At 36.1% G+C, this 18,122-nt stretch overlaps 3 protein-coding genes across 7 annotated transcripts in view; 2 read left to right on the top strand and 1 right to left on the bottom strand.

Annotated features, from left to right (window-relative positions):
• The window catches only part of LOC125819524 (cysteine desulfurase 1, chloroplastic), a 276,125-nt gene extending 263,004 nt beyond the window's left edge, over positions 1-13,121 (bottom strand). Inside the window, exons 1-10 of one of the 2 annotated variants that reach the window (XM_049498963.1) lie at positions 12,828-13,090; positions 12,026-12,159; positions 11,560-11,719; positions 11,215-11,401; positions 10,176-10,321; positions 10,030-10,102; positions 9,726-9,789; positions 8,911-9,010; positions 5,992-6,150; positions 5,662-5,834 (exon numbers count right to left, since the gene is read on the bottom strand). In XM_049498963.1, the coding sequence (XP_049354920.1) occupies positions 5,664-5,834; positions 5,992-6,150; positions 8,911-9,010; positions 9,726-9,789; positions 10,030-10,102; positions 10,176-10,321; positions 11,215-11,401; positions 11,560-11,719; positions 12,026-12,159; positions 12,828-13,070 (1,437 nt within the window). In that variant the 5' untranslated portion in view covers positions 13,071-13,090 and the 3' untranslated portion in view covers positions 5,662-5,663. Of the gene's footprint in view, positions 1-5,653; positions 5,835-5,991; positions 6,151-8,910; positions 9,011-9,725; positions 9,790-10,029; positions 10,103-10,175; positions 10,322-11,214; positions 11,402-11,559; positions 11,720-12,025; positions 12,160-12,827 lie in introns of those variants that run through there. The other variant, XM_049498962.1, reaches the window with a different exon arrangement.
• LOC125819534 (uncharacterized) lies at positions 1,908-5,602 on the top strand. 2 transcript variants are annotated; one of them, XM_049498975.1, is made up of 6 exons: positions 1,908-2,205; positions 3,001-3,178; positions 3,961-4,058; positions 4,623-4,719; positions 5,228-5,313; positions 5,391-5,602. In XM_049498975.1, exons 1-6 carry the CDS (start codon positions 2,023-2,025, stop codon positions 5,442-5,444), a joined length of 696 nt encoding a protein of 231 aa, XP_049354932.1. In that variant the 5' UTR covers positions 1,908-2,022; the 3' UTR covers positions 5,445-5,602. The 2 variants fall into 2 exon arrangements, with proteins under 2 accessions (XP_049354932.1, XP_049354934.1); XM_049498977.1 differs by lacking the exons at positions 5,228-5,313; positions 5,391-5,602 and adding an exon at positions 4,926-5,085 and having other exon boundaries at positions 1,909-2,205.
• An 806-nt stretch (positions 13,122-13,927) lies between the features above and the next one.
• Positions 13,928-17,439, top strand: LOC125819477 (uncharacterized). Of its 3 annotated transcripts, none has more exons than XM_049498906.1 (3): positions 13,928-14,036; positions 15,734-15,942; positions 16,954-17,439. In XM_049498906.1, the coding sequence occupies exons 2-3, from the start codon at positions 15,760-15,762 to the stop codon at positions 17,227-17,229; spliced, it is 459 nt and encodes a 152-aa protein (XP_049354863.1). In that variant the 5' UTR covers positions 13,928-14,036; positions 15,734-15,759; the 3' UTR covers positions 17,230-17,439. The 3 variants fall into 3 exon arrangements, with proteins under 3 accessions (XP_049354863.1, XP_049354864.1, XP_049354862.1); XM_049498907.1 differs by having other exon boundaries at positions 13,963-14,036; positions 15,717-15,942; XM_049498905.1 differs by having other exon boundaries at positions 13,973-14,036; positions 15,603-15,942.
• Positions 17,440-18,122: the final 683 nt, after the last annotated feature.

Below are 18,122 nucleotides of genomic sequence, written 5' to 3'. Positions count from 1 at the left end.
TAATGACATTAAAAGTTGAGGTAAAATGCATTTCAACTTTTTATTTTGATTTTTCACCCAGTATTTGAAATTTGTTGTGAGTTTTTTAGTATAGCGCATTTTAACAAAGACGATGACTCACAATTTAAATTTGAGACCACTAACACTCTATTTGGATGATTATTATATATTATTTCATAAACGAAGAAATATTTATCACGCTATCACAATCTCGACGGTTAAAACATTTTAACTTATTATCCTCGGGCTACCTGGCTTAGCTGTCTGCAAATATAGCTCCCGCAAATTACGGGAGTAACGTGTTGTACTATGCTGACACGTACTCTCTGTGGTCCCCACAGCTTGTCTAGTCTCCCACGTGTCAAGTTGTACTGCTTGTCGGCTCGATTTCGAAAAAATTCAAATCAGCGGCTTCACCTTTGCCATGCTGACACGTGGATTAATAAAGACCGTTCGATCTTCATGATCCTTTTGTCCGTACAATTACATGCAATTTTTTTTCCATCTTTGGCTTTATCGTATGTTTGCTATATAAGGGGTACTAATAATTACTCCGCAACACTTCATTTTATTTTTTTATAATAATATTTTTGGTATTTTGAGGAGGAAATTTTAATAATTTTGTATAATGAAGAACATTGTTTGGTGTGGGGAAAATGTGGTCCACACCACTTCAAATTTTGTTCTTCACATTTTTCTATAAATAAATAAATAAAAAGTTAGAAGTTTAATTTTAGAAACTACTAGTAATATAACTTTAGTTTTATGATTTTTGTTTTGCAAGTAGGTGTTATACATCATTCTAGAGATTGACGAATTTTTATTTTTCACGTATTTACCTTGTGTCTGAAGTTAGTTTGACAAAGTCTAACTCGAGACACAATAACTAAAGTTTCGTACGCTGAATTTCAGGTAAATGTGGCTGACGATGAGTCATTTTTGCCACATTTAAGCTATTTTTGCTTGAACTTCAGTCATTTTGCCTGATTTCCATCTTTTTAGCTTGATTCCAACCGTATATGCATAAACTTCAAACTAAAATAGCTTAAGTCAAGCAAAAATTACTAAAAAATCCAACTATTTTTAGCTGAGCTTCAAGCAAAGCTAATGAACACCAGTCATATATAACTTCAAACGTTGTGTCTGAAGTTTGATTTTGTCAAATCTAACTTCATTTATCGCTTGTCTGAAGCGGGTATATGTACAAAAGAAAATTGAGAAGGCAGCTACATGGAGGCCCAAATACTACTAAACTAATTCGGCCCACTTCTCAATCTACATTGGAGGCCCATAAATTTTAGGCTTTTAGCCCACTTCTCAACTTATACTATCGGCCCATAAATATGGGGTTTTAGCCCACTCTCAACTACTGTATCCTATATTCCACCTATAAATATAAATTAAATAAGGTATTTTGAAGAAACTTGGTAAACTATGGTCTGCATTATAATTATTATTAGCAACTATAGTTTGTCTCGTTATGATTTATAACTATTATTTTTAAGCTATATCTATTCAATATGTATCTATTTATTTTGTCAGATATTTGTATGTGTTCGATCAATCTAATTGTATCAACACATGCAATTTTGCTTGATATATTATATTTGTTTTTTTAATCGAGTTGTATCCGTGCACAAGCAAATTACATCATGTATCCACACTCATATTCATTCTGTTTCAATTTACGTGATATACTTTCAAGTTTATCACAAAAAATATTATATTTGTATAATTGAAAATATATTAATTTTAATATTCTCCTTAAAGTTACGGAAATGATCAATTCTAGAAAAACGTCACATAAATTGAGACTATAATTTTTTTTCCATTTCTAGTTTCTTCTAGATTCCAGAAAGAATATTTCTAGAACTCTCTACATTCACCTCAAATGGTCCTTTTTCAGTATTTTTGATGAATGAATGAACTCGTTTTATTATCACTGCAAAATCTATCCAAACAAGCCCTTAAATTCACCGATCGGAAAATCTCCTTTCTCATTTCCGTCCACCGGTAATTATCATGTCGACGGTGACTTCGTCGCAATACAATTACTTGAACGGCACATACTTTCCGACGCCGTTTCATCTCCAACAACAACCATCGCAGCCCTACATTGGCTCTGCTCCTTCGCCAATTGCTCCTCCCGTCTATTCTGCTCCGGCAGCTGTTCCCGACGTTTACTCTTTACCTCAGTATTTACAGGTAAGTATTTCAATTTTCAACTTTTTTTTTTGTAAGAATTGATTCTTATGAAACAAATTCGACCTGTTGTTTGTAGATTAATAATAACATTAATTTTACTCTTGATGAACTGACTTGGTTTGAGATAGGGAGGAAAAAACAGAGTTGATTTTTCAGATGCATTATTCACTCATTAGTGGCTCGTATGTAATGTAAAAATCTTAATATTATTGGCATAATACGTAAATAGACACTCAAAACTGGCCTCAACGGGCAACTAAACACTCCAAACTTTGCTCTCCACTATGTCAGTTGAACACTTCAATTTACAAAATGATTATTTAGACACTTCCAAAATTTATGTCACATTAGCATCAGGTGTCTACGAGAGTCAGTGGGAACAAGTTTGAGTGTTTAGTTGTCCGTTGAGACCAAGTTGAGGTGTCTAGATGGGTACTCTTAAAGTTCGAGTGGTTACTTGCCAGTTTGAGTATGTGTTTATGTATTATGCCAATGTTATTTCTTCTGTAATTGATTGTACTTATTAAGATATCTTGGTTGGTGAGTTTTATCCATCATATGTGTACACGTGAATGTATGCCTGTTGTGTAAATTTTTGATATGTTTACACAAATTGCATGCTTCTTAGTTCCCCGTTAGCAAGCCAATGGGAAAAGAAAATTCTTCATTGAAGTATTTGAAGTAGAGCCACTGTACATCTTTATCCATATTGTTTTTTAAGCTTGCAATTTGTTCCTCTCGAAAAAATAAGATTTACTTAGCAATGTGTCTAACGTGCCTAATTCTAATGGGCAGACGCAGCAACTATTTCAAAGAGTTGCACAAACAATCACGCCCGAGGCAATTAAGAATGTGAAAGCTGCACTTGCAAGCAGTGAGATTGAGCAAAAAGCTGAGGTGAAAAAGAAAGCTGTGCCTCGAAAGGCAGCAGGACAGACTTGGGAAGATCCTACTCTTGCAGAGTGGCCAGAGAGTAAGCTCGCTTGCTCCGTTTAATTCTTTCTTCCAATTCAAATTTGTGTCAAATGGTTGAATTCTGTGTTTACCCAATTAAAACACTTGAATTCTGTTTAGTGTGGTTGTTCCAATTGGTTTCCTTGAGTTCCGGATAGTTTTAGACATGAATTGAGTTAAGTAGTATCTTCTTATGAAGGGTTGTGGCAGTGCTTATAAGAATGTCAAAGCTGTGATGTTCTGGATAACTGTGTAATTGTTGGTCTGGGGTTTGGGAAAGTGCTAAACCAGTAAATTACCATGCAGTTGAAGGTCTGGAAATTTAAGGAAAAACAGTTATGAATGGTGAATGTCACCTTACACCTGTGTCGATCATGTAGGAAAATAAAATAAAGTGTCATTTCATATTTTGATCCAACTTCCCTTGAAAACTAAATATGTTTGGAAGTCAGATGCATGACCAAAGATCATAGTTCAGGCGACATGAAAGAACTGAGTATTGAAAAATATTTTATCGTATACAGGGGATGCACTCTATATTTGCCAAAGGTTTTCGGTAGAGGGGAGGGAAGCCTTTTCTTTTGAGGCCAATGCTGCAGTGTAAGCAACATAAAGTTTGATGCAAATACTATAATGAATGCATACCTGCCCAGCAAATGATTGTCTAACTTCCCCATATGACTTTCTTAGCACTTCATCTTGTGCTCTGTTTGCTCGATTGTTGGCTTTTGTTGTAAGATGGTTGTCAGTTAACTCAATTCTATTAGTTGGCCGACTAAATTGACTATTGGGGTCATGCAGATAATTTTCGGTTATTCTGTGGTAACCTTGGGAATGAGGTGAATGATGATGTTTTATCAAAAGCATTTTCAAGATCTCCTTCCTTTAACATGGCCAGGGTAAGTTCTTTTATCATCATTTCATGTTTTCCATTAGTGAAACTTTTAATTGTTATACATGGACTTGTGTCGGTTACATGTCTTTCGAGCCGAGGGTCTATCAGAAACCACCTCTCTGCCCCTCACAAAGATAGGGTAAGGTCTACATATATCATACCCTCACTTGTGTGACTACATTGGGTATGTTGTTGTTACGAACTGACAACTTCTGATGATGATCATCAAGGAGTGGAGGTCTTCATATCTATAATTTTTCTTCTTTCTTTTATCGTTTTTGTCCATATCTCAAGACATTCATGAATATGGGGGAGAGCTTTGATTTATTAAAAAAGGGGGGAAAAGAATTTCAGAATGGTGTTGTGACGTGGGAGAAGGCCATTGTTGGGCTCTTGGATGGAACCAAACTTGTACTGCTCACCTCAGCATGTGTTATAGTGTTTTTCTCTTTTCCTGTTTGTTGTTTAGACTGCATATGTTCACAGTTTCCATGCACATGTTAGCACTAAACTGAAGAATGTTGCTAAGTACATTCATCGTTCATGTAATGTCTTAACTCCATGACAGGTCGTGAGAGACAAGCCGACTGGTAAGACCAAGGGATATGGATTTGTTAGTTTTTCCAACCCTTCAGACCTTGTCGTGGCACTTAAAGAAATGAATGGTAAGTGGTCTTTCCATATTTGTAAGGCATAGTCTCTACTTTGCTTCTGCTACATTAATATAATCGACGTCTTAAATGGCATAGCTTGATATTTGAAGATCACCACACCGGAATGGTATGGGATGATAACCAAATGGATCTGAAATTTTATTCTGTTTGTTGATGCCTTATATGGTCTCTTTCTATCCCTTGTTTGATGTCATAAGGTCAAAAGATTTGGCCCGACAGAAGAGTGTTATCTGCAAACCCCTCCCCCAATGCGAGAAGTTTTGCTGGATGACCCAGCACCACAACAACTAGGAGTGTGCTGTTGAAGTCAAATTAGGTAAAGGAAAACAAGGAAGGGGAACTTTCAGTTAAGAGTATTTGAGCAGTGTGGTTTTCTTAGGTTTCTTTGCAAAATGGATGTGTTTGTTGTTGTCATAGTTATTTAACCGGCAGTATACTTTCCACCAAACTTTCATTGCTCGAATCCCTAAGTGACAAGGTAAAATCTTTCTGATTTCAGGGAAGTATGTTGGGAACCGGCCAGTTCAACTTCAGAAGAGTAAGTGGAAAGACAGGATTGACTATGAGGCTTTGACAAGACAGAAGGTGAGTGTATGTTTTCGCTGATGAAGCCCACATACAATGGCTTTCACTAACCAGTTTCTTGTTGAATGTTCTGGCAGAATCTGTCTCCAAAGAAAGCAAAGTCACCAAAGAAGAGCGTATTGCACAAGTGACCGCCAAACTTATGGAGTATAGCTTAATAGAAGGAGTTTTAGATGAAATGAATGATATTGAGTAATTGATAGCAGTATCTAATTTACAATAATGTCAAGTATTAATCTAACTCCTCAAAGTCAATTTATTCATGAATCACACCTTTAAATTGAGATAATTATAAGTTTTTTGTTTATATTACATTTGCCTTAAGGTACGTTAGAGAACAAAAAATACCCTCATTTGAAAGAAGTGAAAAAGTTGATTGTGTCCTTGAGTGCATCGATGAATCTATCAACGTCGTCTTTAGTATTGTAGAAATGAAGGCTAGCTCGTGCGCTTGCACTGATTCCCAAATGTCGATGGAGAGGCTGAGCACAATGGTGACCTGATCTAATAGCTACACCATGCTGTAGAAAACATTGCTATTTAGAAATATTTCATTTACATGACTTTTTAACCAACAACACACATGCTCTAGTGGACTAGCTTACAAATGCCCTCATTTTTCTAAGAGAAAAAGATTGTAGCTATGCAAGAGCTAGGGTGGAGTTTTATTTCCCATACCTGTTGATCAAGGAAGGTAGCGATATCTGTAGGGTGAACATCTTTAACATTGAAAGAACAAAGAGCCGCTCGCTTAACAGTTCGTGAAGGTGCAGGCCCATAAATACGAACATCAGATACAGAAGAGAGACGATCATACAAATAGTTACCCAGCTCCATCTGAGGAAGAACATGAAAATGGGAAGAAACATATCACCAAAATCATTCTTTATCGGGATGTTGTTGATTGATTAACTTCACTCAGTTTCTAGATGATTCTAAAGATAAGCATTAATCTACATTAAGTGACAACATCCAATACAAGATAGAGTTAGTTGTGCCAATTTTTGGGACTTCTTCTAAAAGGCGTTTCAATAAAATAAGTGGCGTAAAGCCAAATTATAATAAGAGGTCTTAAATACACACACATACACAAAATATTATTAATTTAGGATCATCTTTTTTTGTTCTTACTTACTACTTGTGTTTAAGGTATATTCTTAAAAGACATTAAGCGCTTAACTTCACATAATAATACTCATTATTATTTATAAAAGTAAGAATCAGTTCTAGTTAATAAGAGGTTAGACATTTGTTTGAAATACGTCATGTTGGGATCATCTTTTTTTGTTCTTACATACTACTTGTGTTTAAGGTATATTCTTAAAAGACATTAAGCGCTTAACTTCACATAATAATACTCATTATTATTTATAAAAGTAAGAATCAGTTCTAGTTAATAAGAGGTTAGACATTTGTTTGAAATACGTCATGTTGGATGTTGATGTAAAAAATTTATTCATTAATATGAAGCTTTGATTTGTTTAAATAAAAGTTCTAAACTTTCCACTATGAACTAACATTCTTCCTATGTAAGCCCTCCACATGAGCAACTTTGTTCCATGTGGCGCCTATGTGGTGTAATGATGCGGCAGGTCGTCATACTTTTCCCCACTTGATGTTGTGATGACCACGGCGCATTACTATTGTGCAAACTCTCGTGTCTTATCTTTGAATATCCACTAGTCTTCATATTGTTCTCGTGTAGCTTCTTCTGATGATTTCCCCTTCCAATGGACGTGGAACACAACAATGGCTTTTTGTCTTTGTCGCCCTCAAAACTTGCACTGGTTTCCAAGAACATCGACCCTTCCATCTTGAGCCCCTTCACAAGTTGTATAGCCGAAAGGTGTGCTTGATTCTGTTTGTGGTATAGTAATAGTAGGCATCATACAAGCTCATTCTCGTTCCATGACCCATAGACAATGGAGATAGGGTCGATCAAGGTATGACATTGTGTTGTTGTTGATGTACTTCCTTGCTTTATGTGGTTGTTGATCAAATTTGTGGGTATCTCGAGTCTTGTGGTGTTGTTGATGTACTTCCTTGCTTTAACCACAGCCTCCTCCACACTTAGCAATGCCATCCTCTGACTTATTGCCTGTCTTTGTCATACTTCTCATTCTTGAAATCCATACTTGTCAGCGTTGCAATTCCTACTTAGCCTGATTTTGCAACCCTTCCATAAAGTGAAACATTATGTCACCACTAGTGAAGTCAGTTATTTGAAGCGTAAGGGTCATGAACTCCCTAACGTAGTCCAGTATGCTCCTTGTGTGCTTCAACTCTCTAAGTTTTCTTCTTGCATTGTACACAACATTATTTAGGAAGAACTGTCGCTTGAACTCGACCTTGAACTCATCCCATGTGTTGATAGTGCACAAACCTATCTTAGCATCAGTCGATTTACGTCCCCACCATAGCATGGCAATCTCTGACATGTACAACACCACAATGTTGATCTTGGCATCATCATCCCTTACATTTCCATGTCGGGAAAAGTTCTCCAAGTGCCAAAGAAAGTACTCTACTTCTTGTGTATCACGAACCCTTTTGAACACTGGTGGCTTGGAAGCCTCGATCTTTGCCTGCCTCGTCATGACAATATTTCTTGCGGTTTTAGTCACGCCAGTGTTGATATGTTCTTCGGTGCCTCCATCTTTGCCTTCATGGCATCGATAGTGCTCAACGCCTCCCTGAGTTTGCACTCTAAAGTAGCGATGGTCTGCCTCATCTCTACCTCGGTATGTGTACGCACATCCAAGTCATTTCAGATGCTTTCAATCTCTTCAAGGGTATGCCTCTCAAGAACGCTTAGTGTGACTTCTACTCTCCCTAAGCATTGGCCAAATATCTCGATAGCGTCAATCCCCGCATTAACCTTCATGGCCCACTCTCTATCGAGCAAGACGTCCTCAGGCAGGACTTCCACATCATCCTTGCTCAGTGGTAGAAGGTTCTTGGGATGTCAGGCTTTCATTTGGCTCAACCTCGAGCGGCACCTCCTAGTTCTTGTTGGCGACATTCCTCTTTTTGCTATAAGGCATCCTGTGTGGGTAAAGTCTTCCAAGGGATTTCTCCACATATCTCTAGAACTTCCACTATAAACTAGCTTTCTTCCTATGTGAGCCCTCCACATGAGCAACTTTGTTCCATGTGGCACTTATGGGGGGTCTATGTGGCATGATGATGCGGCGGATCGTCATACTTAGTAGCAAATACTGAAAGCCACAAACCCAGGAAGACGGTTTCTCAAAGTCTTCTTTGAAGCTGGAGCTTAAAAACTAAAAAATTCAAAAAGCAGTAAGCATAATCCAACCACTACTTTAGATCTCTTCAGTATAATGCAAAAGTGTGGTGCATTTTTTGCGCAAAAGTGTGGCACATTTTTTGCCTCATACAAATTTGTGCGCAACCATCTATTATTATTGTTATTTATTTGTGTGTGGCTGGCGGGTGGGGAGGGGGGATAGGTAATCTAGATGCTACCATATGGAAGAAGGAAATTAGCAAACGGAAATGTAAACGGATTCATGAATTTCACAGAGTGTAAAAGTATGTCTCTTTCATGAATATGAGGTTAAGGGATAAAAGGCCTACCTCATAATCATGAATCTGTTGCATGCCAATTTCAGAAAGATAATCAATTGCAGCTCCAAGCCCAATTGCTTCTCCAATTGCGGGAGTCCCAGCCTCAAATCTGATCCCAATTACAAAAAGGGTTAGAAATTGAAACTTAGAAGAGAACTTTGATTTAAAAATTACTCGTAGCTGATTGAGCTTTAGCCATAACACTGAAGATCCAGGTCTATGTATTATTTCCAGATCCAATATAAAGTTAAAAAGAATTTAGACATAATAATAAGATGAGAAGGGCTAATCAAAGTCATCAGCATAGAGGCTTTGATTATCAATGTCATGTATAGAATTTAAAACATACCCCCCCCCCCCCACAACCCCCCACCACCACAAAACCAAAAGGGAAAAAATTATATAGGAGAAAAATTAAGACATAAGCATAGTATGATGATCACAGAATCAAGATATAACATTTCCCCAACAGTAATAGGAACCAATGACAATGAAGGGAAGATGAAGTTTCCAAGTTGATCTATCTTGACGATGGATGCGACCAGAGCTATTATATTTAGCAGACAGTACTTTATTCAATATAAGTGGAGCAAGAAAAGGATCCAAGAAACACAGCTTGAGGTTAGATGTAATGGAAGTAATATCTAGAGATGATGAAAATGGAGAAGTAGATAAACTAAAATCATAACAACTCAATAAGATTCCAGGATCATGGTTCAAGGCAGGCATTGGATGCAGTTCAGCTTGAATGGACAAAAGAACAGCTAGCTAGTTGTCAAAGTATTGCCAGAAAATTCTATAGGAACACGGGAAAAAGAACAAACCTCGAAGGAGGTTCAGCATAAGTGGAATGATCCAAATACACATCAGCTATCATTTCGCCACCACCTGTAATTCAAGGGACAGGAACACAAGTTAAGAAACTGCTTGACTGAAATCACAGTTAAATATCATTTTTTGAGAATTAATCAATGATAAAACCACATTTAAATATGTTATAATCATTCTACACATGGCATCAGATTTATCAAGTACAAGAACTCCGAGCTGAAGAAGCGGAATGTCGGTAAAAGATGCTTGGCTTTGAATTTTCTTGTTGAGAATCAAAGTTAAGGAGAAGTTACATACCAAGGAAAGGAGGCATGCCAGAAAGGATCTCGCTCTTTCCATACAAGAATCCAACGCCTGTAGGCCCACACATCTGAAGCATGTTTAATCTCAATTTCTGCTACTCAATGAAGAACCACTTATATAGTAAATGGCATTGTCCTAACCTTATGAGAGGAACCAACAAGAAAATCAGTGTCTAGATTCTTAACATCGACCACCATGTGTGGGACACTTTGACAAGCATCTACAATCACTTTTGCTCCAACATCATGTGCCCAACTTATGACTTCATCCATAGGAAGAACAGAAGCTGCATATAAAATGGGGGTAGCACTAAGAAGAGACCAATGGACAAGAAACAGATGAATAAAAATATGGGAAATTAAATGCACAAAGAGAGTGTATCTGATTTGTTAGAGTCAAATTCAATGAAGTATTTGCTGGCTTTCATTTCCTTTTCTCACAGGTCCAACTGTATGAATTACTTGTTTGCTTACTTCTATTATTTTTTCACCAAGTTTCGCCAAGAGCAATATAAAATGATAAGTGAAGAGGCAATCCTTCCCAGAATTCCGATATATCATACAAAACTACTAATCATTATCTTCCAGTTGTTCTGTTCCCAATCAACTTTCAGTTAAGCAACAGAAAAGAGGAGCATCGGAATGAAGAATCCTTTTAAGAATATCAGCTAAATCAGAGAGTGCCACAAACTTGAAAATTATGAAAAGCAGGTGTAGTCAAGAGAAACCTGATATAGAACAGTTCCTGCAGGTTTTATGCAATAATTGATCCACGCTTAAAAAGACCTTCCTAGGTCAAGGAAAATTCTAGACGAGCTTGGTTCATTTCTACTATTTTCATATCAGTATATGAAGTTGAAAGTAAATCTGTTATTCTGCAACAGTTTCTATTAATTTCTTTCTGACTATGACTAGCAGTAGTTCTTTTGAGATTTGAGAATGACACTATGACTAGGAGTGGCTCATGCAACGGAAAGATCAATTTGACCACTTTTTTTCCTTTTGAGGTCAATATAAATGCAGAGTAAGGAGTGTTTTTGCAAAGTTAAACTAAGAGCGTCATTTATTATCTCTAGCATTCCATCAAACTAAGATGGAGGTTGAATTGTAGGTCCACAAGATCCTTCTTTTATATGGAAATCAAAATTAGTGGTAAGCTATAGAACAATTATTCACCAACCTAACATATTCGAGACATGATGCATGACCAAAAGTTTTGTGCTCCTTGAGAGAAAGTCTCTTAATTGCCCTACATCTGGAACTTCATCCTCTGTCAAATTTACAAACCTCAGGACAGCACCAGTCTTTTGAGCAACAATTTGCCAAGGAACAATTGCACTGTGATGTTCAGCTATTGTGGTTATAATCTGCAAAGTTAGCAGACAGCAATTTGTAGTCAAATACCAGCAGCATATCTAAGTAACTTTCACAACTGCTAGAAAACTTTAAGAGACTGGATGATCCTCACAAATAACTAAATCCAGACATTAAACATATATCAAGCTTTGGAAGAAAGAAAATACACCTCATCTCCTGGTTTCAAGTTTGAGAGTCCCCAAGAATAAGCCACTAAGTTGATAGCCTCAGTAGCATTTCTTGTAAAAATGATCTCTCTAGCTTCGGCCGCGTGAATGAAATTTGCCACCTTTTGTCTTGCTGACTCATACTCATCTGTCGCCTTTGCGCTTGGTTCAAAATGATGATAAAAACTAGTCAATATCGCATATCTAATAAACAATCAATCAACTATGCCTCAATCCTAAATTAGTGTGTTGGGTTCTATTAATCTTTTGTATCTATTCCACTCTATTCAAGTCCATAGTGTACATAATAATCGTATAAAAGGAAGATCCCTAACCACAAGCCTATAAAAAGAAAATTCGAAATGAATTTCTTTTTATGGAGAGATAAAATAAAATTCCAACGAACTTGTAGATTTTATTATATCAATTGTAAAAGATGTTGAATAGAAATCTTTTCAAGTTGAGTACCTCAAATAATGAATGCCCCGGTGGACATTGGAATTGTAAGCTTCATAATAATTCTGCAAAGCTTTGATTACAGCTGTTGGCTTCTGGGAAGTTGCAGCATTGTCCAAATATACAAGCTTCAAGCCATTTATCTCCTGCAAATATCACCATCATATCATTCCATGCAACATAAAATCCTACGACACCATACCCAACATTAACCAAATACACTTTTTCACCTTCAACTTCAAATACTACTTTTTTTCCAAATCTAGACCAACTCATTCAAAATGCCTACTAATAGAGTATTGGATCATTCCACTTAGCTTACTTATGGCACTCAAAATTTTAGTTTTATGCTAGCATTTCTACAGGATCTTAACTCTGCCTATGTGCAAAGCACAGCTGATCTCAAACTCGGATAAGAAAAAAGAATGGCTGCAGCATGCGAAAAGCCACCATTATAGTCAAATCACAATAAATACATTGAATTCATACAATCTATTTGGGGATTAAGCTGATAAATGTATCCATATAACATATACACACATCAAAGAAGTCGGCGTATACTGAAACACGCATTTCTAGCACTGCTGAGTTTTTAGCAAAAACAGTTTAGGCAAAATTAAAGTTTTTTAGAGTTTTTATAAACAATTGCACAATACTATTTTGAAAAACTGAGTTTGTAACACTTCCTCCAAAACCTTAAAAACTGAGTTCGCAAAAAACTCAAACACCAAAATTCTTCCATACTGCCAAAAGCTGAATCAAAATTCACTTAAACAAATTCCATATACATAAAGTAATCAGCAAGAGGTAAGACCTGGTGAAGTATAGGGAAGTCGGAACGGGTGATATGCCCTAGCGAACCGGGTCCAAGTTTCGGGCCTTCTGCTAATGGAGCTGAAGCTGATGCTGCTGAAGCTGAAATATGTAACCGCCGGTACCTCCATGGGAACGAATTGGAGCTCCGATTGGTGAAATTACTGTTCCGGCTAACCGACCGGAGACACGGCAATTTCAGAATTGCTCCTTCCATCGGCGTCGTCGTCGTCGTCGTTATCATCGTCGGCTGTGTGAACTGCAACTACTACAAGCTGTTATCCTTACCTTGTTTTATTGAAATTACATTTAACTCCTTATTCAATTAAGACTCGAACCCAATATCTTATCATTAAAATTTAAAGTGAACCAAAATTTTTGATCCCGTCTTATTCTTTCGATGCGATACATCAATCTTCTTAATTCTTAAAATACTATAACTTTTAATAATTTTAGACATACATAATTTAGTCATTACACGACCTATAATTGACAAATAATACTTATAATCGTGATCAACAAGCACGATTTATGCTTATTATGAATTGCAACTAACAATTGACTTTACATTGTAGGTACAATAGGATTTGAGTAGATCGTTTTACCCTCAAAATATTATTATTTTGGATGATTATAGACGTATATAATTTAGCTATAACAAGACCTATAATTGATAAACAATATCTATAATCGTGATCGACAAACACAATTTATGGATATGATTTATAAATTATGAAGATAAATATGATTTATATGTTATAGTTTTAATTACATATTTATAAAATTATCGCTAACATAAAATATGTAATGTATATCAATTATTCAAAAATAAATTTTATGAATCACAATTGATAAATATGTTTTAGAAGATGTTTTTCGAACTTCAAATTATATATTTTGAGTTAAAGTTGAAATAATAGGCTAATCGAGTAAACAAAGAAAGTTTTAAAATAATCTTTTGGAACCAATATTGTGTAGTAACACAGATGTATACGTATTTGAGTGTTATAGACGAAAATTGAGAAATAGATGGATGAAATTGCAACTTCCATAAAAGTCTGAGGGTCAATATAACTTTCAAACCAGAAGTAAAACCCTAGTAGCAGGAACTGAGCTCAGTGAACTGAGAGTTAACTTCATCTCCGGCGACTTCTCTATCGCGCCGATCACATCTCCGGCAACTTCGAAAACGCGCCGATCTGCGTTGAAGGTATTCGGTTTATCTTTCTGTATCTCATTATATAGTAGTTCCACAACCCTCAGCTCTCCGTTTTTATCTGCTACGTTTCTTAGTTTTCTGGTGTAGAAGCAATGCACAGGAAGGAAAATTCTCATGCAAATGTAATTCCTTAGGTTTTGAGCTACTAGAATTGATAGGAAAAGGAAAACTGAAATAGTTTAATTAGCAATGATATGAAGTTACTGAGAGCTGAAATTTATGATCTTTGTTATTATTTGTCTTGTTGTATTTGGTTGTTAACAATTTTTACATCCGTTGGCGGAGCTAGTATCTTCACTGAGTGGCTCAAAATATGGATAAGTAAACACACGGAGAAGTCAAAGGAGGTTCAACATCAACCATATATACGGAAAAATAATTTTAATCACGTATAAACAACGTAATTTTCAGCCAAAATGATTCGGATGAACCTCCTAGGCCCTATTTGGCTCCACCTCTGCGTTCCGTCTTGGTGATGATACCTTTGCGACCAATATTTTGGAAATGATATGTCCAAAAAAAGGTGTCTTTTGAAAGCACGTGACTTTTCATGAAAGGATGGTTAGTTGATGAGTGTTTTCGATACATAATGTAAATCGTAAGATCAATCCAATATTGATGTCATCCGGAAATTGTAGAGTCTCGTGTAAATCTTCGGAAGTGCATCCTAAGTTAACCAAAAAACAAGAGCAAGTTATGGTGTTTCCCTGTAATAATTTGTCAACTCATCCCCTTGGTTCATGCAAACCACAAAACTTCATTCACTTCTTAGGGGAGGGGAAATGTAGTTTGGTATGGTTAATTACTGCTCATTACAGAAACTCTAAAATGTGAATTGAAATTTTATGACTTTTTTTTTGATCATGAGATCAGTTATCAAATACAGAAATTCAGGTTCCATGGCTATCACACCCATCTTGGTGTTCATTGAAGATACTACATTTAATGCTTATTTTCTTATCCTTTAAACATTAGAAATTCATGCGAACTTATTCTTGTTCTTGTTTTGCTCTCTCGCTCTTTTTTTGGGTGGGTGAGTTTGAGTGCTTAGCTATTCATCTTTATCAGATAGGTACCCAATGGTTTTTGGGTTAGTTTGCTTCATGGACAATTAAGTTAGATAATGTTCCACTGACTAAAAAAAGAGGTTAGAATTATGTTTTGCGGATCCTTATTGGGAGTTGATATTTTTCCTTCTTTGTATGTGTTTTGTCATTCCCATTTGTGTATCTGTTTTACTCTTTCTGTCTAAGGTGTGTTTCAAGGATAATTCAAACTGACATATTGAGAATTTCCTTTGTGTTGCTTATCAGAAGAACAAAATGTCCTTTGTTTTCTTTTGTGTTATCAGAAGAACAAAGTTTCCTTTGTTTTCTTTTGCGTTATCAGAAGAACATAGCATCCTTTACTCTCAAAATTATTATTTTTAAACCTTCAAAAAGTTTTAGAGCACTGGACCTGTATACCATTGGGTACCTGGAACTTCAAAAGAATATTACTATCTAAAAACTGTTTCCAACTTCAGTGCTACTAAGAAAATGTCTCGATGTGTTACAGCATTTTGGAGTATGATTCCTTCAATGAGTGAACTTCTTGGTTGAGTTGGCTTTGATTACCTGCAGTGTGCATCTTGTCGTAGTTTTTCATTTTCCAAGATTTGATGTAATTCAGTTCTGTGATTCCTGAAGTTGGTTGAATCAAGAGAAGACACAAGATGCCACTATACGACTGTATGCTGTTACTGAAACCCCATGTAAAGAAGGAGGCTATGATGGACCTCGTTGCAAAAGTTGGGAAGCATGTCTATCGAAAAAATGGCGTCCTTACAGATTTAAAGTCATTTGGAACTGTTCAACTGGGTTATGGCATTAAGAAACTAGATGGAAGATACTATCAGGTGTGTTTCTCTTGATATCCTTTACTTTCAGTAATGTTATAATCTCTCCCCTCCTCCATCCCGGTAGGTAAGTGATTTATTTGAAAGTCCCTGTATTTAACCTTGCAAGCTCCCGACCCCAAAAAAAGAAGTATGCCAGAGAAATTCCCTTTTCCACTCCCCCGGATCTGCCCAAATTTCAAATGGCTGCATGTCAAGACTAAGAATACTATTGTGTACATTTATAATGCGGATTAACTGAGTGTCAGATGCTACACATGCAAATAGGCAATCATGTTAGACGAAACCAGTTTCAGATCAAAACTTAAAATTAAGGTACTTGTAAAAAAGTTTTTTTTTTTTTGAGAAACTCAACTTGTATTATAAACAAAAGAATACACAAGGAGTGTTCTAGTAATAATTATATCCAAAGGTTGCAAAAGAAAGAAGAACTCCTATGAAGGTCATAGGAACTCTAAAATACTAGGAATATCCTCTGCATCTTGAGAATTGTAAAAAAGATTTAAAATTTAGATATGATCAATTCAAAGGAACCACCACAGAAGTATTGTCTGTTGGTGAATCTTACACTGCTTCCTTGAATCTCAAGCATTTGTCAAGGTAAATCCGTAAAGTACTCGTAAAATATTTCAAATATGATTGTCATCTGACCTTTAGCCCTTCAATTTTTCACTTTTATGTCTGGCATTTTTAAGAATTAATCCCTTTAACTGCTGTGAGAGAGCTGTTTAGCCCCAACCTCATATTTATTCTGTGCCGCTTTCCATTATCTTGGTGCATGACAAAACAAACTCCAAATTCGTTTAGGTACTGTTGCGATGACCACACCTCTGTATTCCTTTTCTGTGATGCACACATGACAATTTTTCTCGAGACCTTTAGAACTAAGCTTTTTCTTCTGTATATTTGCAAAGCAGTACAAAATAAGTCTGTCAAACTTCACTAGAAGTGTTCTTGTCCTCGGTATTTGATTATTGTTACCAACTTTTAAGGATATTGCATGTTTCTTAGGGTCAACTGATGCAAATGACAGTGATGACACCACCCAGTTTAAACAATGAACTGCATTACCTGAACAAAGAAGACCGCTTGCTCCGTTGGCTTTTGGTTAAGCATCGAGACATCAAATTTGGATTCGACTTGTTGGGTGAAGATGATGATGGCAAGGCTGAACTAAGCAAGTTTAGGAGCAACATGTATGAGGAGGAAGAAGAAGAAGAAGATGATGACGACGACGACGACGAGTATAATACTAATGAAGCCGAGACAAACAAACTAGAAAGCTGATGAATTTCACTCTGTGCTCACACCCTTTTTCCTCAATTTGATCAGCAGTCAGACTCATCGTACCATCTCAATGAACATGATATTGTTCGTCAAAAGCTACGTGGAGTGTCATGGCCAACGATTTTGTAGTGCATGCCTTTTATTGCCTAAAAAACTAGTTATACAGGATAATTTTCTTAGAATAATCCAGTTTGCAAACAACTTAGTTAAGTTCATTGTATGATTTCAAAGCTCAGTAATGAATTGATCCATTTTAGTTGGATACTGGAATGTGCCAACACCAAATAAGTGAATATAATGTCACCCTTCATTTTTCACACTTTTAATGCCCTATAGTTTTATTATGTTAAAATGTCAAATTTTGTTTATCAACCCAGGGTTGGTGAGGTTGTTGATCCTGCAGATTGAAAAGTTAGGTCACAGGTTCGAGTTGTGGAAGCAAACACTTGTGTTAGTATTTGTATATTGTCTTCATCACACTCATTTGGGTGTGATTCTACTTTGAACTCTGAACACGGAATATTTTATACACAACTGTCATGGTTAATTTCAAAGCCTAAAGGAATATACAACTATAGTATAGTCATTATGATTTGACCATAAGTTAACTAATTTATGGGATTTGAGCGAAGTACAAGATTTAGTTGATTGAAGATGAAAGTGTGCGTTGAAAAATGCTAGTGCAATTAGTTTCTTGATCACTTTTTCTTACATTTTTTGTATCATTGAATGATTTAAAAAACAGATTGTTTTATTTTCTTACTAAGCTACTATATCATATTTATTTGGTGTGAAATAAAATTAAATGATTGTGGTTGTTCGAGAAGGTAATGGTCCTTTCATCATTAAATAGAAGTTTCGTATTTGACTTAGAAGAGCAAAAATTATAGAAA

Source organism: Solanum verrucosum, unplaced genomic scaffold (assembly GCF_900185275.1).
Source record: "Solanum verrucosum unplaced genomic scaffold, falcon-dt-bn FXZP01000255.1, whole genome shotgun sequence".
Taxonomy (NCBI): domain Eukaryota; kingdom Viridiplantae; phylum Streptophyta; class Magnoliopsida; order Solanales; family Solanaceae; genus Solanum; species Solanum verrucosum.
This window is presented reverse-complemented; position numbering and strand designations above follow the sequence as displayed.